The sequence below is a fragment of the Canis lupus genome, chromosome 23 (assembly GCF_011100685.1).
Source record: "Canis lupus familiaris isolate Mischka breed German Shepherd chromosome 23, alternate assembly UU_Cfam_GSD_1.0, whole genome shotgun sequence".
NCBI classification, from domain to species: Eukaryota; Metazoa; Chordata; class Mammalia; order Carnivora; family Canidae; genus Canis; species Canis lupus.
In genome coordinates this window covers 31,138,761-31,162,035 of record NC_049244.1, presented here as the reverse complement: position 1 = coordinate 31,162,035, position 23,275 = coordinate 31,138,761, and the positions used below count along the sequence as shown (strand labels likewise).

Genomic DNA, 23,275 nt, shown 5'->3' with positions numbered 1-23,275 from the left:
CTACAGTTGAATGATTTTACTTTTTTTAATTGTTCTAAACATTCCTACAGATAGGCCTTATACATAAATATGTACAGCTTGTCTATATGTGTAATTTAGTAAGACTTCTTAGCACCATAGGGTTGCATCTGCCTGAAAACAGATTAAATAGCTACTAACCTCACTCCTTCACCTCAGAGGAAAGTGGTATGAGGTCACAGAAAAATCACTGAACTGAAGCTATGAATACACAAAAATTGTAGGTCAAGTAGTGTGTGTGTGTGTGTGTGTGTGTGTGTGTTACTAAGGTTAGAGTCCCAGGATCTTATTATATCTGAAACAAGTCCAATGGTATCCTAAATATGTTGAAATGTGAAACACTAATTATCTGCTCTGGTCATCTTTCCAAGTTCTTAAAATTCAAAGAAAAGTAGGTAGGGTACTTGATAACTCTTACCTGGTGTCAGATCTCTGTTGGTCCAGGATCTTTGAGCTCCTTCCTCAAGGTTATACCACCAAAGACTGCAGGTTTGGCTCTCCTGGTGGGGAAAACTGGCAGCAGAAATCTAAGCCCCTCGGAGCCAACAGTCTCTGAGGTTTTGGTCAAGAGACCTTGAGAACTTTGTAGGAAATGAAATGCTAGGAGCCTTCTGGAAGCACCAACATAAAAGATAAACATGCAGGTGGCTTCCTGGGGGCAGCCTGGAGGGAGATGACCTAGGAGTAGATGTGAAAATACCTTTCCTAAGAAGGACCAAAGTGTCTGGAACAATCTGGAGCTAAAAGTGGAATCAAAATCGCACAGAAAAGGGACAATAAGGATGAAGAAACAAACAAGGTCTAGACCAAAGTAGACAAGAGAATAAAACCAAGAAGCCCTAGAAAGCAAGTTACTATGTTTTTAAATCATGCAAAAAATGACAGAAGAAGGAGCTCTATGAAGTAAGAAACACTTTTCTAAAAACAGCCTTATTATAAAAGTTCAGGGAAACAAATTTAACCTAAGTTGAACAACAGAAAGTACCACGGTCAAATATCATATTGTTAGTACACAAAAATAAAAAATAATATGTCTACAGACAATGAGACTTTGCCAGAAAGATTTGCCCACTAAATACCCAAAACCTGCAATCTGCACAAAGGTATGAAGAGAGCTGGAAACAATAAAGATTTGGGTAGATACTAAAGATTTCTTTTTATCACTTAAAAATGTCACTAAAAGATAATTGATGCTTGATGTAAAAATAATAAAAGTTATTGCAAGTTTCTAATGTATGTGGAAGTAAAATATGTGATAGTAAGAATACAGAAATTAAAGAGAATAATCAGGGATCCCTGGGTGGCGCAGCGGTTTAGCACCTGCCTTTGGCCCAGGGCGCGATCCCGGAGACCTGGATCGAATCCCGCGTCTGGCTCCTGGTGCATGGAGCCTGCTTCTCCCTCTGCCTGTGTCTCTGCCTCTCTCTCTGTGTGTGACTATCATAAATAAATAAAATTTTAAAAATTTTTTAAAAATAAAATAAAGAGGATAATCAGTGGGGTAGTGCAGTCAGCTTGTGCTAGCTTGCAAAAACTGATTGCATATATCTCTTCTAAATGCTGTATTCGGGATCCCTGGAGGGCTCAGCGGTTTGACACCTGCCTTCGGCCCAGGATGTGATCCTGGAGTCCCAGGATCGAGTCCCCGCGTCGGGCTCCTTGCATGGAGTCTGCTTCTGCCACTGCCTGTGTCTCTGACTCTCTCTCTCTCTGTGTCTCTCATGAATAAATAAATAAAATCTTAAAAAAAAAAACCGTTGTATTAATTGACAACACTTTGGTAGCTTGAAATCATCCATGGTAAAAGTACTTACTTCAGGAAATTGGCAAGTGATACAAATCAGGGCCTTTTCTTTTTACCTTGAAGACCTTGTTGTTGAAAGTTTATACAGAAATCACTGACAAAAGAGGAACTATAATATTACAGGATCTTACATTATACACGAAGTGATATGACATTAAATTTATTTTTATTGATGTGTAATTAACATACAGTATTATATTAGGTGTATAATATAATCATTAAACAATTCTATACATGACTCAGTGCTCATCAGGATAAGTGTACTCTTAATCTCCTTGATCTATTTCACCCCTTCCCCCACCCAGATCCCCTCTGGCAACTATTAGTTTGTTTTCTGTATTTAAGAGTCTGGTTTTTTGTCTCTTTTTTTCTTTGTTCATTCATTCTTTTTCTTAAATTCCATATATGAGTTAAATCATATGGTGTTTGTCTTTCTCTGACTTATTTCTCTTAGCATTATACCCTCTAGGTTCAACCATGTTGTTGCAAATGGCAACATCTAATTCTTTTTTAGGGCTGAGTAATATTCCATTATACACATACAAACACCATGCTTTCTTTATCCATTCATCTATTGATTAACACTTGGGTTGCTTCTGTATCTTGACTATTTCAAATAATGCTGCAATAAACATAGGGTTGCATGTATCCTTTCAAATTATCATTTTCATTTTCTTTGGGTAAGTACCCAATAATAGAATTACTAGATCATATGGTAATTCTATTTTTAATTTTTTGAGGAACCTACATTGTTTTCCACAGTGACTGTAACAATTTGCATTCCCACCAACAGTACATAAAGATTCCCTTTTCTCCACATCCTTGCCAACATTTGTTATTTCTTGACTTTTTAATTTTAGCCATTCTGACAGGTATAAAGTGATATCTCACTGTTGTTTTGATTCACATTTCCCTGATGATTAGTGATATTGAACATCTTTTTAAAGACATTAAAAATAAAAGAAAAATAGCTAAAAGCCAATAGAGAAGATAAAAAGTAATATTTTAAAAATGTAAGCCAATAAAAGGCAGAAAAGAGGAAGCAAGAAATAAAGAACACAGGAGACAGAAAACAAATATTAATAATTACGTTATATATAAATGAACTAAACACATCCTTTACAAGGGTAGAGATTGGGGTACCTGGGTGGCTTAGATGGATAAGTGTCTGTCTTCAGCTTAGGTCATGGTCTCAGGATCCTGAGATTGAGCCCTGCTTTGGGTTCCCTACTCAGTGGGGAACCTGCTTCTTCCTCTTCTTCTGTCCCTGCCCCCTGCTCATGCTCTGTCTCTCACTCTCTCTCAATAAATAAAACCTTTTTTAAAAGTTAAAAAACAAAAAATAAATAAAAGGGTAGAGATTGTCATACTGAATGAAAAAATAAAGACCCAACCACGTGCTCTTTATAAGAAGCTCTCCTGGGATCCCTGGGTGGCGCAGCGGTTTGGCGCCTGCCTTTGGCCCAGGGCGCGATCCTGGAGACCCGGGATCGAATCCCACGTCGGGCTCCCGGTGCATGGAGCCTGCTTCTCCCTCTGCCTGTGTCTCTGCCTCTCTCTCTCTCTCCCTGTGTGACTATCATAAATAAATAAAAATTTAAAAAAAATAAGAAGCTCTCCTTAATATAAACAGATGGATTAAAGTAAAAGATTGGAAAACAATATTCCCAAGCACATACCAGTCAAAAGAAAGATAGAGTGGTCAATTAATATCCAATGAATTAGACTTAAGAAGTACTACCAGGGACAATAGGGACTTTTCATAATGACGAAGCAGTCAATTCATTAAGAAAGCCTAACATCCTAAATGTGTATGTACCTAACAGAACAAAATAATATAAAGCAAAATCTGACTGAACTAGAAGGAGAAATGAGCAAATCCATACTTACAGTTGAGTATCTCAATCCTCTTCTGTTGGAAATTAATGCAAAAAGTGACAGAAAATGAGTCCAGATGGAGAATTTGAACAATAACATTAACCAATTTGACCTAATTGCTATTTATAGAGCCACACTACATGTACTACATGTTACAGATCTATACATTACAGAACTACACCCCCAAAATACAGATTACATTTTTTTCCAAGTGTGCATGGGACAACCACCAAGATAGACCATAGTCTGGCCATTAAAAATAACTCAATAAGTTTAAGGGGATTGAAGTTATACAGAATATATTCTCTGACCACAAAGGAATTAAATTAGAAATCAATTAACAAAAGGCTATCTGGGAAATCATCAAGTATTTGGAAATCAAAAATAACTTTTAAGGGATCCCTGGGTGGCGCAGCAGTTTGGCGCCTGCCTTTGGCCCAGGGCGTGATCCTGGAGACCTGGGATTGAATCCCACGTCAGGCTCCCGGTGCATGGAGCCTGCTTCTCCCTCTGCCTGTGTCTCTGCCTCTCTCTCTCTCTCTCTCTCTGTGTGACTATCATAAGTAAATAATAAAAAAATAAAATAACTTTTAAGTAATCAACAGATCTAACAAGAAATCTTTGGGAAATTAGAAAAAATGTTACCTGAATGGTAAAGAAAACATAACATACCAAAATTTTAGGAATGCAGCCCAAATAGTACTTAGAAGGAAATTTATAATTTTAAATGTCTATATTAGAAGACTGTTCTAAACTGATCTAAACTTGTACCTTAAGAATCTAAGAAAAAAGCAAATTAAATGACAAGTAAATAGGAGACAGGAAATAAGGGCAAGAACAGAAAATGAGATAGAAAATACACAAATAGTGAAAATTAAAAAAAAAAATTTGTTCTTTGAAAAGTTCAATAAAATTTATAAAGTAACTAGACTGATCAAGAAAAATGAAGGGATAGAACACAAATTACCAATATGGAAAGTAGAAGAATAGATGTCATTTATATCCTATAGATATTAAAAGATAATAAGGAAATATTTTTGGACAAGTTTATGGCAAAAATAGACCATTTTGATAAAATAGACAAATTCCTTGAAAAACACAAATTTACAGTTTTATATTTTCACTGGGTCTTCTTTAAGCCTTACACTTTTTTCTTTGTTATGCTTATGTTTTCTTTTAAATCCTGGGGAATGTTTATAACAACTGTTTTAAAGTTAATTGACTGTATCTGATAAAGGCTTAATATCCAAGACCTATAAAGAATGTATCAAACTCAACACTCCAAAAATGAATAATCCAGTTAAGAAATGGACAGAAGACATGAATAGACATTTTTCCAAAGACGATATCCAGATGGCTAACAGACACATGAAAAGATGCTCAACGTCACTCATCATCAGAGAAATACAAATCAAAACCACAATGAAGGACACCTGGGTGGCTCAGCAGTTAAGTATCTGCTTTTGGATCAGGGCATGATCCCAGGATCTGGGATGAAGTCCCACATCGGGCTCCCTGCGGCGAGCCTGCTTCTCCCTCTGCCTTTGTCTCTGCTTCTCTGTGTGTGTGTGTCTCTCTCATGAATAAATAAATAAATCTTTTTTTAAGAAAAAAGTTTTTTAAAAAACACGATGAGACACCTGTCAGAATGGCTAAAATAACAGCACAAGAAACAACAGGGGTTGGCGAGGATATGGAGACAGAGGAACCCTCTTACACTGTTGGTGGGAATGCAAACTGGTGCAGCCACTGTGGAAACCAATATGGAATTTCCTCAAAAAGTTAAAAATAGAACTATCCCATGATCCAGCAACTGTACTACTAGGTAATTACCCACTGGATACAGAAATACAGATTTGAAGGGGTATATGCACCCTGATGTATGTAGCATTATCAACAATAACAATAAGCATTATTTCCATAACAATATAGAAAGAGGCCAAATGTCCGTCAACTAATGAATGAATAAAGAAGATATATGTACAATGGAATATTAACCATCAGAAAGAATGAAATCTTGCCATTTTAGCAATATGGATGGACTTAGTCAATTATGCTAAGCAAAATAAGTCAGTCAGGAAAGACAAATACCATATGATTTTAGTCATGTGGAATTTAAGAAACAAAACATATGAACATGTGGGAAGGGAGGGGAAAGAAAAAGAGAGAGAGGGAAACAAACCATACGGGATTCTTAACAATAGAACAAACTGAGGGTTGATGGGGGGGTTGGGGATGGGCTAGATGTGTGATGGGTATTAAGCAGGGCACTAGTGGTGAGCACTGGGTGTTGTAAGTGATGAATCACTGAATTCTTCTCTGGAAACCAATATTGCACTGTATGTTAACTAACAAGAATTTAAATAAAAATTTGAAGAAAAAAGTTTTTTAAGTTCATTATCTAAATACTATCATCTCCTTGGTTTTTAGGTCTGTGGAGGCTTAAAAAAAAAAGCTTTCATTTATTATTTGAGAGAGAGGGAAGAGAGGCAGAGGGAATCTCAAGTAGATTCTTAAGCATACTCTGCACTGAGCACAGAGCCCCACACAGGAATCAATCTCATGACCCTGAAATCATGACCTGAGCCAAAGTTGTGATTCTGGTGCTTAACCGACTCAGCCACCCAGGCGCCCCTCTAAGTATGCTTTTATAGAATGATTTTTCTTTTGATTCTGAGTCAAATTTTATGCTTCTTTGCATATCTGGTAATTTTTGCATACAATGCTGGATATTACATATACTGCATTTTCAACGTATTTAGATTTAGTTGTCTTCCTTTAATAGGTATTGAAGTTTATTTTATTATTTTAAGATCTTATTTATTTATTCATGACAGACACAGAGAAAGAGAGAGAGAAAGAGAGGCAGAGGGAGAAGCAGGCACCATGCAGGGAGCCCGACACGGGACTCGATCCCGGGTCTCCATGATCACACTCCGGGCCAAAAGCAGCGCTAAATTGCAGGGCCACTGGGGCTGCCCTGAAGTTTATTTTAGAAGGCAGTTAAGTTACTTATAGATCAGCTGGATCCTACCAAGGCTAGTTTCATTTTCAGGGCAGTTATGGAGCTCCTTCAGTCTACAGCTACTTTATTTATCCTCACATCCAAGATCTAACCTTCAGTGAAATCCTTAGGTGTTTGATTAGGTCTCTTCACTCTGATTAGGAACACAAATGACTCCTAGCTCTGTGTGGGTGCTGGGAATTATTCAGCTTATAGTTTTCTCTCAGTTATTCTTTGTCTAGTTGGATGGATTTCAATTTCATCCTATACTCATGTGGATTTGTATTTCACCAAACATTCAAGGAGACTCTTCTACAGATTTCCTCTGTATACAAACTCCAGTCTTTTTACTTCTCTATGCTCCTCTCTGTTTCCTCAGCTCAGTGAGACAGGCTTTCTTGGGTTTCCCCTCCTTGTGCCATCATCTGGAAACTCCCTCTAGACAAAAAGTAGGGTCATCATTCTGCTTACCTCTTTTCTTTCCCTTCTTTCAAGGACCAGAGTCCTGTGCTGCTATTGTCCAATGTTTGAAAACAGTTGTTTCATACACTTTGTCTAATCTTTTAGTTGTTTATGGAAAGAGGGCAAGTCCTGTACTGGTTGCTCTTTCACAGACAGAAGCAGAAGTCCTACACTCATAAAACTAACAGTTAACAATATATACCTTAGGGTCCCATTCAGTATTTATTGAGGCACTACCATAAGCTGCAATTATGGTAATACTAGATAGAGCAAAATCTCTGATAAGAAACTGACTTAAATGAGTGTAAATCATACTTTCAGGAAATTGACTGTAAAAAGGGAGTAGGGTTAGATTTTTGCAGTAATTTTAGTGTTTTCCAATTAATCTGAGTCATGATTTTGATTCCACTTTATGAATTTTAAATGTTCAAATATATTTTTAAATAGACAAGCTCATTACTTATCCTTTGTTTTTATTATGTAAGTCCTTGATACTGCACACACAGATGCTTTTTTTTTTTCACACTTGTAATCACCACTCAGACTCCCTTCAGATAGATTTATTGCTTAAATTCTATTTAAGTGATTTGACTCTTGGGTAAAATAAAGAATAGGGAGGGAAGATGAGCTAGTATTATATAGTTCTTTTAAAAGGTACAATTTAATAGATACTAAATTTGGAAGCATAACTCTATAACTCTAGTATAAAGACATAGTTTTCTCCCCTTAAAAAAATCTGAGGACATTTAATGAAGTTTTCTGAGAAAACACAATAGTTTTTATTCATTTTAATTTTTGTATCAGTTATAACATGTAATTCTAAAACAACTGAGGTTAATAGAGGCCCACATGCAGACAAGCAAGGATGTGTCTCCATCGTATTTGTGGTCGCTGAGCATCTCTGTAGTTGCCCACTTTGATCAGTTTTTAATGTACATGGAATGTACAGGCGTCCTGAAGTTCTGTGAAGCAAAACATAACAGAAAGACTTTCAGGTACTTCCTGTGCTTACTCAACAAGTCTGTTCCTGTTTTCTGAAAGTAAATGCTAGGTAATAATAGTTTTTTTTTTAAGATTTTATTTATTTATTCATGAGAGACACAGAGAGAATTCTCGATCCCAGAATTCTGGGATCACGCCCTGAGCCAAAGACAGACACTCAACCTCTGAGCCACCCAGGAGTCCCAGTAATAATTCTTTAAAATTCTTTCATTCTCTTCTCTTCTCTCTCTCTCTCTCCCCTAACTAACATCAGTGCTATCCTTAAATAACTACATTTTCCTTTCCTCCTGCTCTCATCATCTTCAACACACAATATAATTCAACAAAACTTTAGGCACACTCCCAGAAATTTGATTATCCTAGCTCAATTTTATTTCTTCAACTTAATCCTTTTTGAGGCAACTATGTTATTGTAAAACACACACATACACACACACATACATATAAATTATGCCATTCTAATATATATGTATATAAAAAACTAGAAAGGGTACACTATTGTACTAACTTCATTTTGTTTGTATTGATATTATTTATACATTTTACTTATAATCTTTGAAAGTTGATCCTTTATGAGTGATATATAGGAGTCATTTCCCAACCTTCTCCCTACACTGAAGGGCTCACATATGTGTACCTTTTCATTTTGTTATGAAAAAAATGGAAAAGCACAATTAAACAAGTCTAACTTCCAAATGTCAATTACACTCTCTGTCTCCTTCAAATGATTTGGTCTTTTTTTTCAGGTAGCCTCTTACTTGTTGTCTAATTGAGCTGCCTCACTGCTAAGTCTGCATCCTCCTGCAGGGCCAGGAGCAAGCCCTCTCCATCTATGTGTTCCTATCAGTCCTGGCCCAGGGCTTGGCATACGACGGTCCTTAATACAAACATGTTTACCTTGATTCCCATGGTATTGTTCCTCAGTGTTTTATTCTACTCACCAGAGTGTAAGCATTGTCCCATGTTATCAAGAGCCTTAAGATACTCTGGTCCTAAGTATTTTCGATAAGTTGTTCCATCCTGAAGGTTAGCCAAACATGCCGTGTCATCACTGAAGAGCAGGTCCTTGGATGAGGATTGAAACATCTGGAACATCCTGTATTCAAACCCATTTCTTCCAAAGAGCTCCTGAGTTAGACAGACAGACATACAGACAGTGAGCACAGTGCCAGGGAGCACGAGGCTGTGCTTCTGAGGCTTCTTCTGCTCAGATCTGAGTCTGCTGTGCTGCTCAGCTCCAGCCCCTGGGAGACTTGGGACACACAGCACTATTAAGGCAAAAATTATGGGCTCTGGGTTCAAATCCTGGCCCTAGCTTTGCCTTGTCATGTGACTTTAGGAAACTTCTTGAGCTCAGTGAACCTCAGATTACTCATTTGTAAATGGAGATAACACTAAATAGTGAGATAATGTATGTGAAGTAATTGCTAAATGGAAAAAAAAGCTTCGAGTTTTGTGGCCAGTGTATCACACTACTCCAATCACTGCTGGATATTTTCAACTTTCCGGGTCATACTACCTTTCCTCTTGCTGCCCAAAGCCCTTGCTGTCTTGCCTCTTCTCTAGGTCTGCCCCAGGCACCTGACCGTTTCCATCTCTTCCTTCTCCTCTTTTTCTTTGTTCAGGGGCAGCTTGCCTTTTGGGAGACACATCCCTTCAGAAGTACCTGACCAAGGCCCTTTGTCTTGCCGGTTCTCCCTGGGTTGTAGTCCTTTAACTGGTATGTGTGGCCAGAATATACTCATCTGGGGCTCTTCCAGGAAGGGGATGTGTGAGTGCAAAAGGCAGATGAGGCTTTGGGTTTTCCTTAAGATCATTTGGTTTAAAAAAAAAAAAAATCATTTGGTTTAGGCATCCTGCTACTTCATAGCCTTTGTTGGCTGCCTGTAGAGGTCATGAGTTGTCTGAATGTTGGCTCTTGAACTTTCATGAAGCCTAAAATGGTGCTCAGTCTGCCCAGGTTCAGCAATGCATTGGGACCCAACCTAAGTCAGGTAGAGTAGCCTCCATTCTGCTTTTTCCACATATACCTCCTCACCTTAGTGTGAAAGGCACTGAGCCAATTCCCTTATTTCTGTGACAGAAGAAGAAAGAGACAACTCTCATGGAGGAACTGAACAAGTCCACGAGGTACCAGGAGTGTGCTCAGAAAGGCAAGTGGGTCTCAGGGAGACCCTTCAGATACTCATGTGTCCGAGGCTTTTTCAGTCCACTTGAATATCCTAGATAACCCCAAAGCACAAAGTAAACATAGCCACCAGCTAGCTTTTTGCTTTCATCAGAGGCAGGGCTGCAAGAATCTAGTTCCACTGCCCAGGGAGAGAGGGTATGAGACTGGGCTAGGTGTGTCAGTCAGTTCTGAAGGTGCCTGAGCACTCAGTTGGGGGGAATGTGTGGACAGGACCTCCTCTGTGCCTATACCTGTTGATTGAAGAGCATTCTGCGAACAGAAGCTGCCTTATCTTTCCTTGAGACCACAGCATGATTTGGGACTATGGCCAGGTGGCACCTGTGAGCTTCAGTCACAGGCCTCCTGGTACCATCAAGGCACAGCAGCTCAAAGTCTTCTTGCTTCAGATCTTTAGCCCATGCTTCAGGGTTCTTTCCTGTGGAGAAGGAAGGTCAGTCAGCCACAGCTTCAGTCAAGGTGCCCTCCCCCGGGGGCTGTGACCTAACTAACGATGTCTGGGAGAATCACAGACATAGGAAAATGAAATAAAACTTTAAAAATAAAACAGAAGAGAAAAATTCATGGTTATAAATTCATAGCCTCTCTGGTTAATGCCTTTTCAGTCCTGTTAAAGGGCAAAGATTTCTTAAACAGGTCTGACAAAGCACTAGCTAGAAAGAAGGCTGATTAAAAAAAAAAAAGAAGAAGGCTGATAAATTGAACCACATTAAATATTAAAATGTTCATCATTAAGACATCATTAAGAAAATGAAAAGGTAAGCCTTTCAGAGAGAAACAAGATATTGTCAATACATGTAGCTGACAAAAACTTGTATCCAAAATATATAAGGAATGCCAATAAATTAAGAGAACCAGACATGCTTTAATAAGTTTCCTGGTTGCCCAACTGGGGAGTGACTTCCCGGCAAACTCAGATTTTTTCCAAGGGAGGAAATGACAGCACAAGCACACACCTTCAGTGTTCTGGAAGACGGTCGTCTCCTTCACAAAGGCAACATCTCCCTTCTCAACCAGACACCTGTATAGCAAGGGTTAGGTCAGGGAGGATCAATAGGAGTGGGAGATGGAGACACCCAGAGGGAACCACCGAGAAGATCACAACCCCTCCACCGGAGCCCCCAGGCACACTGCACACTGACCACATCCACACACACAACTAACACTCAGCTGTCCCTGAGAATTAGAGGGGAACAGTAATAGAAAAAGAAACCTGCTTATTTTTGTTTCTATTGTCGATAACCACTGTTTGGTTCCTTATTTTAAATACTGATTGGTTTCTCCAAAGAAGAAGTTTGTGTTCTCCTATTAACAGGCATATTCAAGGATGACTCTCATCAGAGATTAAAATCAGCGTGGGAGACATGATCTTGACGTAGTCTTTTCACATCCATATGTCTAGTCAGCCTTAATGATCACTAGTTAATATGCATCACTAGATATGTGTTCACACTTAATACCCAGAAAAACATTTCTCTGTGTTTAAAGTCCATTCCTTATGAGAAATGTTGAATACAACATTAACAATCAGTTCTACGACATCCAGTCAGTTGGCAGTTGACATTAATGATTCATTTTCAGGAACACCTCTCTGGTTTTCTCTCTCTCCTAACTTCAGGTCTCTCTATACTTAGCTAGGATCAATTACTCTCATTCAATTTTCCTAAATTCCCTTTGCCCTGTTTCTTTCCTCTTCCTGCTCTTCATCTAATTCCAGGCCTGAATATGGATGACCGTCCGCCTCAGGTGTGTCTGCACCTCAGCAGGGAGGCAGCAGACCAGACACCTTCGTGATCGTTAACTTCTAGGCCTTCCTGCTTTCCTTGCTCTACTCTAGATCTGTGATTCTCACATATGGGCTGGGATCAGCAGCATCGGCACCAGCTGCGAACCTGTCAGAATTGCACATTGTTGGGCCCCACCCCAGACCTACTAGATCAGAAACTTCTTGGGTGCGGCCCAGCAAGCTGTGTTTTAACAAGCCCCCTGAGAGATTTGGTGCCCTAATGGTGAGAACCACTGTTTGAGAGGGCCACCTCCCTATTCTATAGAGCAATGACCAAAATGTTTTCCAGATTCCTGCATGCCTCTGTCTCTCCACATACCCTCTCAGCAGCACTCACTCTGACAGGTGCTCCTGCTTCCCAGAGAAAACAGATATCATTACATAGGCTTTCTTTCAGCCTCCCTCTGCCAAATCTGTCCGCCCAAGTCTCTAGTGCTCTTCTCCTGCTCTCTAGGCACAAAGAAGGAGTGGAGGTCTCCCTCCCAACAAAAGTGTCTTTCCCAGGTACCCTGCATCCCATCCCCACCCACACTCTTAGGCACCTTCCCATAGTTACCCTCTTTACCTTGTGTAATTGGAGTCTTTCTCCATTCACTGGGCTCTTTTTATCAGCATTCATACTTCTTTTCTTTTTTAAAAAGCAATAATCTCTATCTTGATCCCACACTGCTCTTAGTGATGGGCCTCCCTCCCCCACTCATCCAAACACTTAAAAGGAATCATTGCACTTTCGATCAGCACCCCTTCACACCACCCTCACTGACTCCTGCCAGTCAGCTTATGGGACTGACTGTTGAATCTGCTCCCACCAAATCCAGGGGCCAGTTTGCCATACTCATTTTATTTGACCTCTCAAGGTCATCCTTTCCCAATTTGAAATATCATCTTTGTTATACACCAAATATAATGTATCCATGTATAAATAAGTCTTTGAAGTCTATTCTCTCCCACTGGTTTGTCATTCTTGCATGCAAACCAGTATGTACTGATCATAGTATTACAGTATTACATTGTATTATAATGTGATTTTTATATCTAGGAAAACAAAATTCCCCTTGTATAATTTCATTTAAAAATTCTTGACTCTTGTTTGGTCTTACTTTGAGAACTGACTCCTTCCCCCCACACTCCCCAATCCATCTGGTCACAGCTAAAACTAAAACTAAAACTTTACAATGCAGCTTTGCTGCATGAGTTATGTCAACACGAAGCCTTCACTGGAACTGGGCTGACAGTCCCATTTCCTGAGAATTGGGATTTTTTACATTGTGGTCTGTGTTTGACTGCTTCTTTATAACTGAGAAGCTAATAATAATGCTAGTCACAGACATTTTCTTTCATGTAGACTGAGAAATAGAGAAAACTATCCTGCAGGAAAAGAGAAAATGAGGCAGATGTGAAGAGGGAGAGAAGGAGGAGGAGGAAGAGAGAGAAAAAGAGGAGAAGTAGAGAAGGACAAAGAAGGAAGAGTGTGTTTTCTTATGCTAAACATTCATTCTGGAATTCTAATTTAACTAGGTGTCCTCAATTTCATCTGGCAACTCTCACCTTGAAGTATCTTGGCTGATTTCTGAGGCTCAAGTCTCAGGCCTTATAAAGAGTAAGCACCTTCGGTTTTTTCACTTTCAACAAAGAAGACTTTGTTCATTTTATTAAAGGGAAAAGACATTAAACAAGTAGATAAAATATATAGTATTCTAAAGAGTGAAAATGCTTTAAAAATATAAAGCAAGAAAGAGGGATATGAAATATTGGCAAAGGCATATGTGTGTGTATGTGAAATTATAGTGGCTAGGAAAGACTCCCTGAGAAACCCTAAAGGAAATGAGGGAACTAGCTATGACATGAGTAGGAAGAGCACTCCCGATGAGGTAAGACCACGAGCAAAGGCCCGGAGGCAGGAGAGTTGATAAAATCACTGAGGCCATAGAGAGAAGTTCAAGGACAGAGCCTTGGAACACACCAACATGCTGAGGGTAGGAAAGTAAGGTGGAACCAGCAAAGAGACTGGAGTGTAGTAGCAGGAGAAGGAGGAGGGAATCCAAAGACTGTGGTGTCCTGAAGCCAAGGAGGAAAATGCATCCATGGGGAGGAAGTGATCCATGGTGCCAATAATGCTGGTAGATGAAGCATTGCAAGGACCGAGAAGTGGTCATTAGATTTATTTACCAACACAGAGGTCATTGGTGATTTAGAAGTGCAGCTGGCAGATGGTGATGAACCAAAGGGGGTGTGTGGTGGGAATATGCACCAGCAATGAGAAGGAATGAATTCTGTAGGTAATTTTAAAACAATAATAAAACCAACTCCACTAGTTGGGGGTGAGAGAGAGGAATAGACTCTTAAACTGGGTTCTGAGGAGACTGAAAGGAGAGAAATTGGAATGAGCGAGGATATTAAACTCCTTCAAGGAATTTTATTTTTGTTTTTTACTTTTTTTAAGATTTTATTTATTTATTCATGAGACACAGAGAGAGAGAGATTGAGAAAGAGAGAGGCAGAGACACAGGCAGAGGGAGAAGCAGGCCCCATGCAGGGAGCCCCACGTGGGACTCGATCCCGGGTATCCAGGATCATGCCCTGGGCTGATCTAAACAGTTGAGCCACCTGGACTGCCCAAGGAATTTTATTGTAAAGAGAAGAAGAGAAATGGGAAGTTGTCGGAGAGGAAAGTGAAATCAAAGAAAGATTTTTCTTATGTATTTATGTTTAAGATGAACAAAACAGCAGCACATGTAGATGCTGGTGGAAATGACCTAGTAGAGAAGATGTGATGGTGCAGGAGCAAGAGGGAAGAGTGCCAAGCAATGTCTTTGGATGGGTTGGAGGAGAGGCTGGTGCAGGTCCAGGACAGGGCTGAGTGAGGTGACCCAAGCAAGCGGAGGGAGGGCAGTGTCTGTGGGCACAGATGCCATATAGGGGTAGATGTGGCAGTGAGACACTGTGGCATTTCTTTGGACTGCTCCAGTTTTCTCAGGTAAAATAGGAAACAAAGGAATGACAGATGGAGGGAGATGTGTTGGAAGACTGAGGCAAGGAGAGAGTATGGACTCATCTTCTAGAAGAGTGCCTGGGGAAGGGACTAGGCACATGTGCACATTTGAGGTGGGTTCTCCTTGCTTTAATAGGGGGGAGAGGGTTGGGTCAGGCATCCCAGCAGTGAAGACACCAAGGAGTGGAACTTTGGACCTAACCAATGCCCTGCTTCAGCCAGGAGATCTCGGGCAGGCATTTGAGGCTATGCACGGGGGAATGATTACTGTGGTTGGCTGTGGAATGGACACTGGGTGTGGAGAGGAAAAGGACATGAAGGGGAGACAGAATGGAGAAGAGTTTACAGGATCTGTAGGTCACAAATCTGTAGGAATGAAGAGCTGTTGGAGTCAGGAAACCCAAGGGAGTGAAAAGGCAGGCAGGAGGTAGTGGGGGGAATGAGCCATCAGAAGCTAAGGTGGTTCTGTGGGTATCCAACCTCATTTAGGGAAGAGGGCAAGTTGTGTTTCAAGACAGAGTTCTGACCTTTCTGGGTCCTCTGTGATATCATATTAGTACCTATAAGACCATCAACCCTAATACCAATGCACTTTCTGATGTAAAAAAACAAAACCAAGAAACAACCCCCCCACACACACACACATGCTACTTTAGCCTAAGTTTCATGTTTAGCATACATGTAGTGGGATCTGTGGAAATACATCATTATGTATGGCTTATGAGAGATAAAACTTTGGTGATGGCAGGACAAAGTCATCTGGCAGTGTGACAAATAAAGGGGTCCTTCCTAGATGTGTACACATTCTCTACACAGCAGCCAGAAAACCCTGATCCACACCACATGCTTACTGCCTCAAAGTGTCCCATGCTGCTCAGCATCCTTAGAAGTAAATCTATCTCCTTGGTCAGGCTGATAGGGCACTGAGACATGTCCAATGCCACAGCTCCGGCCTCTGTACCCGCACAATCCACTCCCTCCCATGCCCCACTTCAGGGCCTTCTTTTCTGGCCTCACACACAGCATGATTTGTCCCACCTCATGCCTTTGTCCTTGCTGTTCCTTCTTCCTTGATACTCTTCCTCTGTATTTTGTCAGGTCTGATTCCCTCTCCATATTTAATTCTCAGGTCACATGGTCCCTTCTGCTTGCTGAGACTTTCCCTGGCCACCATTTTCAAAACTTTCCCCTACCCAAGTCACTACTACACCAGCCCCCTTGGTTCCTCTGTAGCACTTACCACAGTCAGGAAGTGAATGGCCCTCATGGCCCTCATTTATATGTTTATTGTCCTGCTCTCCCCATGAGACAAGTGCAGGGGAGCTACATGTGTCTTGTTGCTGCTACCCCTCTACCTAGACCAGTACCTGTCACATAGTAGGTGCTCAATAAAGGTTTCTTGAATGGCCGGAGGAGCACAGGAATACCTATTTTTAAAATGTACTCATTAGGGACTCCTGGGTGGCTCAGTGGTTGAGTGTTGCCTTTGGCTCAGGTCGTGATCCCAGGGTCCTGGGATTGAATCCTGCATCAGGGTCCCCAGAGGGACCATGCTTCTCCTTCTGCCTGTGTCTCTGCCTCTCTTTGTGGGTCTCTCATGAATAAATAAAATCTTAAAAAAATAAATTTTAAAAATAAAATAAAATTTACTCATCAGCCAGGTGTAAGAAGCACATGTCCAATACTCCTCCTCTAACTTTAAACTGGAACTCTGAAAGGTTCTGTGACTTGTTCACATCATACAGAAGAAAAGAACAAAAGTAGAACCAGGGTCATGACCCTGCACCCGTTATTCTTGCCTCTCCTCAGGTGCCCTAAGTCAGCTGGTCTGCAGAAAAGTGTTCCAGAAAGGAGCTGGTCTTGAGTCCTTGGGGCTAGTGGGAATTTGCAGTTCTGTTTTCTAATTCTGGTTCCTCCTATATGCAGCACCCAGATTCTGGGGCGGTAGAAAAGGTGAAAAGGACAAGAAGTTCACTGGATTGGTGCCAAAGAGAAAGGTGCTGCACGGATACTACTCACCTGAATGCTCCACTGAAGCCATAGTATCTCTCATGGTTGTTGGGAGCACATGTGTGGGCTGGGTCGCTTCCACCACTGCACAGAGCACAGAGATTTGAATTTGGATCAGATCCAGGGGCACAGCTTTGACTGAAGAATTCATCTGTGCAGAAAAACACAAGAGGTCAGCTCTTCTTGCCCGTGTTAGCAAGAAAGCTGCAGAATTTGTCTCTAGAACTACCAGAATGGTGTAAAGACACATTCAGGTGTTTGGTACCATATTATTACAAATAAGAACCTTTTGCAACTAGAGTAAAAGGGGACTGGCTGAAGTTGGCACAAGGGTCTATGGGATAGAAGTGACACAGGGTGGAAGTATGGAAGGACAGACACAGATGTGATCCTAAGAGAGTAAACAAAACCAAAAGCCCTACCTGGTTGATACCCACATTTTTCCTGACCTCTGCTATCCTTACCCTCCCTTATAAGTTATCCCATCTTGATCCAAATCCAGGAAGGGGCCTGAGAGGCCCAGCTGCCAAGCCCTGGCTGGACCCCAGGGCACTGTGGTGAGGACATCACATAGGCCCCACGCTCCTGGAACTCAAGTCCATGAGCAACAGTCATAACTCAAGAAGCCACGCCAGTGAATCTGTACCCCCACCCCCTACTCCAGCTTGCAATGGGAAAGACGAATATGGTTCTCTAGAGCTACAGGTAAAGGAATCTGGTACAGGCCTGGAAATCAGGGAGAGGCCTCAAGTCGAGAGATGAAGAATGAATAGCAATTACTTAAGTGATGGGTGAAGGGACAAGAGTTTTCCAGACAGGGAGGAGCATATGTAACGGCCTAGGGGAGGCATTGGGGTGGGGGGCAAAGGCACAGAAAGGTTAGTAAGAGTTTATTGGGCTAGGCCCAAGAGTGAGTTGGGAGGAGGCAAGGTCCAGACCTGCTTTTGCTCCTTTGTGTAAGTTTTGTTCTTTATCCTTAGAGAAATGGGGAGCTTCTGAAGGGCTACAGCAATGCTGGACCAAGGGTAGTGGGCAGGATATTTCCAGAACTGCACTTTGTAAAGATTGGTCTACCAGTGGGAATGGAATGGAATGGAATGGAATGGAATGGAATGGAATGGAATGGAATGGAATGGAATCCAGGGAAGATATGGGGTGCAGGCAGCAGGTTACTGTAATAGTCCAGGGGAGATGAGGGCAGTTTGGACTAGAACAGCACACATTGGGAGGGAGACAGTGGAGGGACTCATCACTGCTAATGGATTGGTGCATGGAGGATGACAGCTTGGTTTCTAGCTGGGGCTAATGGATGGACCGTAGGGTTCCTCCACCAAGCTAGGCAGCTCTGGAGCAGGCTCAGCAGAAATTATGCATTCTATTTAGAGCTTAATTGCTTTTGAGATATCCAACTAGATAGCATTAATAGGCAGTTCAATATACACAGGTGTGAAGGTCAAGCAGGGATCTGTGCTAGGGATAAAGACACAATAGTTATCAACATATAGATACAATAGTAATAATAGCAAACATTTATCTAGTGCTGGCTATATGCCTAGTTTTGTATATATAATATTATTTGTTTAGATGGCAAATGAGGCTGTAGTCATGGATGTGAGTGCCTGTGGAGGAAAAAGTTGCTTTAAGGAAGTGAAACATGTATTAACCAGACTGGGAAAGGGGACTTTGAAGGGGCAGGAGAAAAATCAATCCAGTGTGTTTTCACAAAAGCCAGAAGATAGTGTTTTGGGGTTATCTGAAGAAAGAGAAGCCATGGAGTAATGGACTGGAGCATGACATTCCAATTCAGCAACATGGAGGTTACCGGTAGCCTTGACCAGAGTCCTTCTATGGAAGGACACAGAGAAGCCAGAGGACAGGAGTGGAGGGGTGAGTGGGAGAAGAGTGGCTCAGACCACGCTGTTAAGAAGCCTGGCAGGAAAGGTGGAGGAGAAACAAGTCAGAAGCTGGAGGAGACTGCTGAGCAAGGGAGGACTTTTAAAGATGGAAAACACTGGATGTGTTTAATGTTGAAAGAAATTATTGGCTACACTAGAGAGAGAAGTAGTAACCCAAGGTATGAGGCACTCGGGAGGGAACCAGGGGATGGGCCCACACCCAAAGTACAGGTGGAGGGAGGCTGAGCAGGTACAGCCATGAAGAAGCCCTCAGCTTTGGCCAGGGGATGGTGACGGGGAAACTTTCTGACCATTTCAGTTGTCTCTTGCTGCTGAGATGAATCATCTGCTGAGAAAGGATGGTAAATGGGAGTGGGTTGGAAATGTGTGGACAGTGAGGACATTAGGATGATTATTGGGAAGTGTGGGGGTGTGGAGTGGCGACACAGTGAGGGTATGACTCTGAGGGGCCCACTGAGGCCAGCAACTGGGGCATTTCCAGCGGAATGAACCACTCTGCCCCATGACTTCTCCAGCCATGTTGAGCTGCAAAGGTACAGAGAGTGAAGAGAGCAGGTAATAGGGTTCATGCAGAGGTGAGATTTGTCAGATGCCTGGGGAAAGCAGGGGACCAGGAGCCTTTTAGGTATTGGCAAGAGTGCTGCTAAAATGATCAGTATGAGAATCTAAGGAAGATAAGTGAAAAGGCACCAAGTGAAAGGACTTGCTGGTACATGATTTTCAGTCCTCACAAAGCAGCCAGTCTGGTTTCTATGGGAAAACAAAACACACACACACACACACACACACACACACACCACTCTTGCTCTACAACTGACTTGTTCCCGGAGCCAGTTGTAACACGTAAAGGCTAGGGTATTTCCCTGATATCTGCCCTCTAGGCCAAGCCACTCTCAGAAGGAAGGAGGTTAGGGGAAAGGGGAGCACCTGCTCATAGAGAGATACAGCTCACCTGTAATAGCTGCCCAACTCTTGACCCCACTACCCGTTTATGCCATCCTTTGGCTTTCCGTGCCATTGAACTGATTCCTGTCCTACACAGGCATAGGCGCAAGGAAGGGGCTGGCCACATCGCCTCCCAGAACACACTTACCAAATTTGCAGGACCCAGTTTTGTTGTATATTAAACCCATGGGGATGATCCAGCCTGCAGAAGTACCAACTGCAGGGTGGCAGGACTTCTTGCCTTGCAGAGAGTACCAAGTGAGGGAGGGATCTGATTTCTTAATCACTGCCACGACGTAATGACCTTGCAAGAGAGATAGCAAAATGCAAGTTGAGTAGCTCCAGGACCCTCTGAAAATGTATTCTAGGGCTGCTACAGTTAGTGCCTGCCTGCCACTCTCCCAGGGGAGGGGGAAGCTTGAGTCCCTCCCAATAACTATCATTATTAGGTATGGGGCCAAAAAGTCTGACACTACTGCTCTCCAGGCATGTCTACATACATATATCCAGAAATATTTACACACATACTTCATACTTTTTCATTGGAATCCTGTTATACATTCTTTACAGCAAGATGCTTTGTAATCCCTCTACTGGTGGGCATTTATGTTGTGACCCATTTTGCCATATTACAAATAATCTACATAAATCCTTGTACATATAAGTGTGCTTCTGTTGAAATCCAAAAGAAAGAACTTTAATAACTTCTTTTTTATTTTATTTTTTTAACTTCTTTTTTAAAGTTAAGTCTGGGCACTTGGGTGGCTCTGCCTTTGGCTCAGGTTGTGATCCCGGGTCCTTGGGAGAGGGAGTCTACTTCTCCCTCTGCCTAGGTCTCTGCCTCTCTCTGTGTGTATATCTCACGAATAAATAAATAAAATCTTAAAAACTAAAATTAAGTCTGATTTTCTAGATTTATGATAACATCATTTTCTAATAGTGGCGATTGACTCTCTTTTTTCTCCAATATTAGAGATATTTTTCTAATCTTTTAAATCATACTGCATTCATTTCCAAAGCAATACCAAGTGTCTTTGTTGGGAGTGGGCCTTTCTTCTCTTATTCTTGATTCTATTGGGAACACCACTGATACTTCATATATTCTTATCCCAATACTCTACAACTGAATTGTGCTTATTGAGTGAGGCCTAAACAGCAAAGCTGAATTTATAAGAAGATTAGAATCCTAAATCTTCAGAATTAGAAGATAATGTGATCCTCCACCACCACTCCGAACCCCCCTCCCTACTACACTCCCTTTCTTGCCATTGTGGTTTAGGTTTCTACATATTCAAGCCTGGAAAAATTGGAAGTCTGCATTGCAGGTGGAAGACCTGCCTTGCCAGTTACTTCCTGAATAACCTCAGACAAGCCACTTATATCTAGGATCCTCAATTTCTCCTCAGTAAAATGGTGACAATGATACCCATCGGGAAGGGGGGTTATTTGGGGGATCAGATGTCCTAATATGGGCACACTGTACAGTATTAGGATAGTATGGGGGGAGGTTACATTGCTGGGTTTCAGTGGTGCTGCTAGTGGCACAAACTGCACCAGAGCCCCTCTCTCAGTGCAGCAAATTCTCCTAAGGCCACAGCAAACCCTTGCTTGCCAAACTGTGCTCTGTTACACCATTCCAGCAGCCAAATACATTAATAGTGCCTTTCTGGATGTGTAACTATTCCTGCACAAATGGCATTAATTATTACCATCCTGTGTGTGTGTGTGTGTGTGTGTGTGTGTGTGTGTGTGTGTGTGTTTGGGGTTGATCCCTCTCTGTCTCTACTCAAATCTAACCTTCTCCATCACAGCCAGTCACCCTAAACTGTCTTCTAAGCATCTTTGCTGACCTGCATTTGCCTATTACTGCAGTTCCTGGAAATTTCAACCATTCTTGAAGCAGAGTTCTTTCTGACTTCATGTATTCTATAATCGATAGAGGGCATGGCTTATGAAATACCAGCCCTTATTGTTGGGGATAAGACACAAGTCACTGAAGACTGTTAGCCATAAAAGCAGAAGGGGAGAGAGACAGCATATCATAGGGCTTGACTCCTGTTGCACATGGAGGGGAGCTGCTGCAGGGGAGCAGCTTTGCACTCTAGCGGCCTTGGTGGAGTGTGGGGCTGCAGGGCCTCTGTGACCCTGTGCTCAGCAGGGAACAGAGATGTTGCTGGTGCTGTGGTGGTCCAAACCCATCCACCTCTCCCAGTCCACCTGTCTCATAAGAAACTCCAAACCCAAGGATGCACTTGTTTTCATCTCAGGATCCTCTACCACAGTTGTTTTTCAGCCTCCATGTGCATCAGAATCAGCTGGAAGGCTTGTTAAAACAGAGCAGTGGCCTCATCCTTGGAGTTTCTGACTCAGTAGATTTGGGACGGAGCCCAAGAATTTGCATTTCTCATAAGTTCTCAGGTGATGCTGATGCAGCCAGTCCAAGCACCACACTAGATTGAGAAACACTGCTCTGTTTTCCAAAATTAAGTACTTCGGGGACAGATACAGACCCTCCCTGCTATGTAGAGATACAAATGGGAGAACTTGTCACCTAGTCTATTCTAAGGACAAGACCAATTCCTCTGTCAAAATCAGCTGGCTAAGAGCCAAAGGGTTGAGTTCATTTTCCTCCTCCTCTTCATTAGAGCATCTATGACTCTCCTCTCATGAAGCCTCCACTTGGCCCAGAAGTGCTAGGGATGGGCTCCTGCCTCCTGGTACAGAGAAGGCAGGCAGCATGTGACAAGGATAGGGTGGTGTGGGAAGGGCAAGGGGCTTCCAGTCACACTACCTCTTATCAAGCCTGGGTGCAGCCACTCCCCAGCTGTGTGGCTCTGGGACTCACTTTCCCCATCTACACAACACGGGATGATGATGCCCACATCCTAGAAGATTGCTGAGGAGAGTAGACGGGAATAGTGCAAGCAGGGGTCCTTTGTTGACTGTAAAGTACCCCACAAACAGTAATTATTGCCACAGCTTGTGACAGATTTGCTCCTTAACAATAACCTGTAGTGGTAGTGGCTCATTCTCCCGGTTTCTTTTTTTTCTTTTTCCTTTTTTTTTTTTTTTTTACAACTCTAGTAACTTTGGTTCATTTTTAAGACTTCCCTCACCTCTCCCCAACCATGGCCTGTACCTCTGAGCCCCAATGTTACTGATTCTGACTCACCTTGTGCAGGTGTATTTACACATGTAGACTCATCCTTGGGCACTAAAAGGAAAAACAGTCAGGGTTCATGGCATTAAACTGTCATATTGCTCAACCCA

At 41.9% G+C, this 23,275-nt stretch overlaps 1 protein-coding gene across 3 annotated transcripts in view; it reads right to left on the bottom strand.

The window, feature by feature from the left end:
• Window positions 1–7,921: 7,921 nt before the first annotated feature.
• LOC477071 (inhibitor of carbonic anhydrase) overlaps window positions 7,922–23,275 on the bottom strand; it is a 55,814-nt gene continuing 40,460 nt past the window's right edge. For all 3 annotated transcript variants that reach the window (XM_038570923.1, XM_038570921.1, XM_038570922.1), the window contains 7 exons: window positions 23,178–23,219; window positions 20,154–20,309; window positions 17,154–17,295; window positions 11,313–11,377; window positions 10,590–10,774; window positions 9,110–9,296; window positions 7,922–8,128 (listed from right to left, as the gene is read on the bottom strand). In XM_038570923.1, coding sequence (XP_038426851.1) covers window positions 8,094–8,128; window positions 9,110–9,296; window positions 10,590–10,774; window positions 11,313–11,377; window positions 17,154–17,295; window positions 20,154–20,309; window positions 23,178–23,219 — 812 coding nt within the window. In that variant the 3' untranslated portion in view covers window positions 7,922–8,093. The remainder of the gene's footprint in view (window positions 8,129–9,109; window positions 9,297–10,589; window positions 10,775–11,312; window positions 11,378–17,153; window positions 17,296–20,153; window positions 20,310–23,177; window positions 23,220–23,275) is intronic.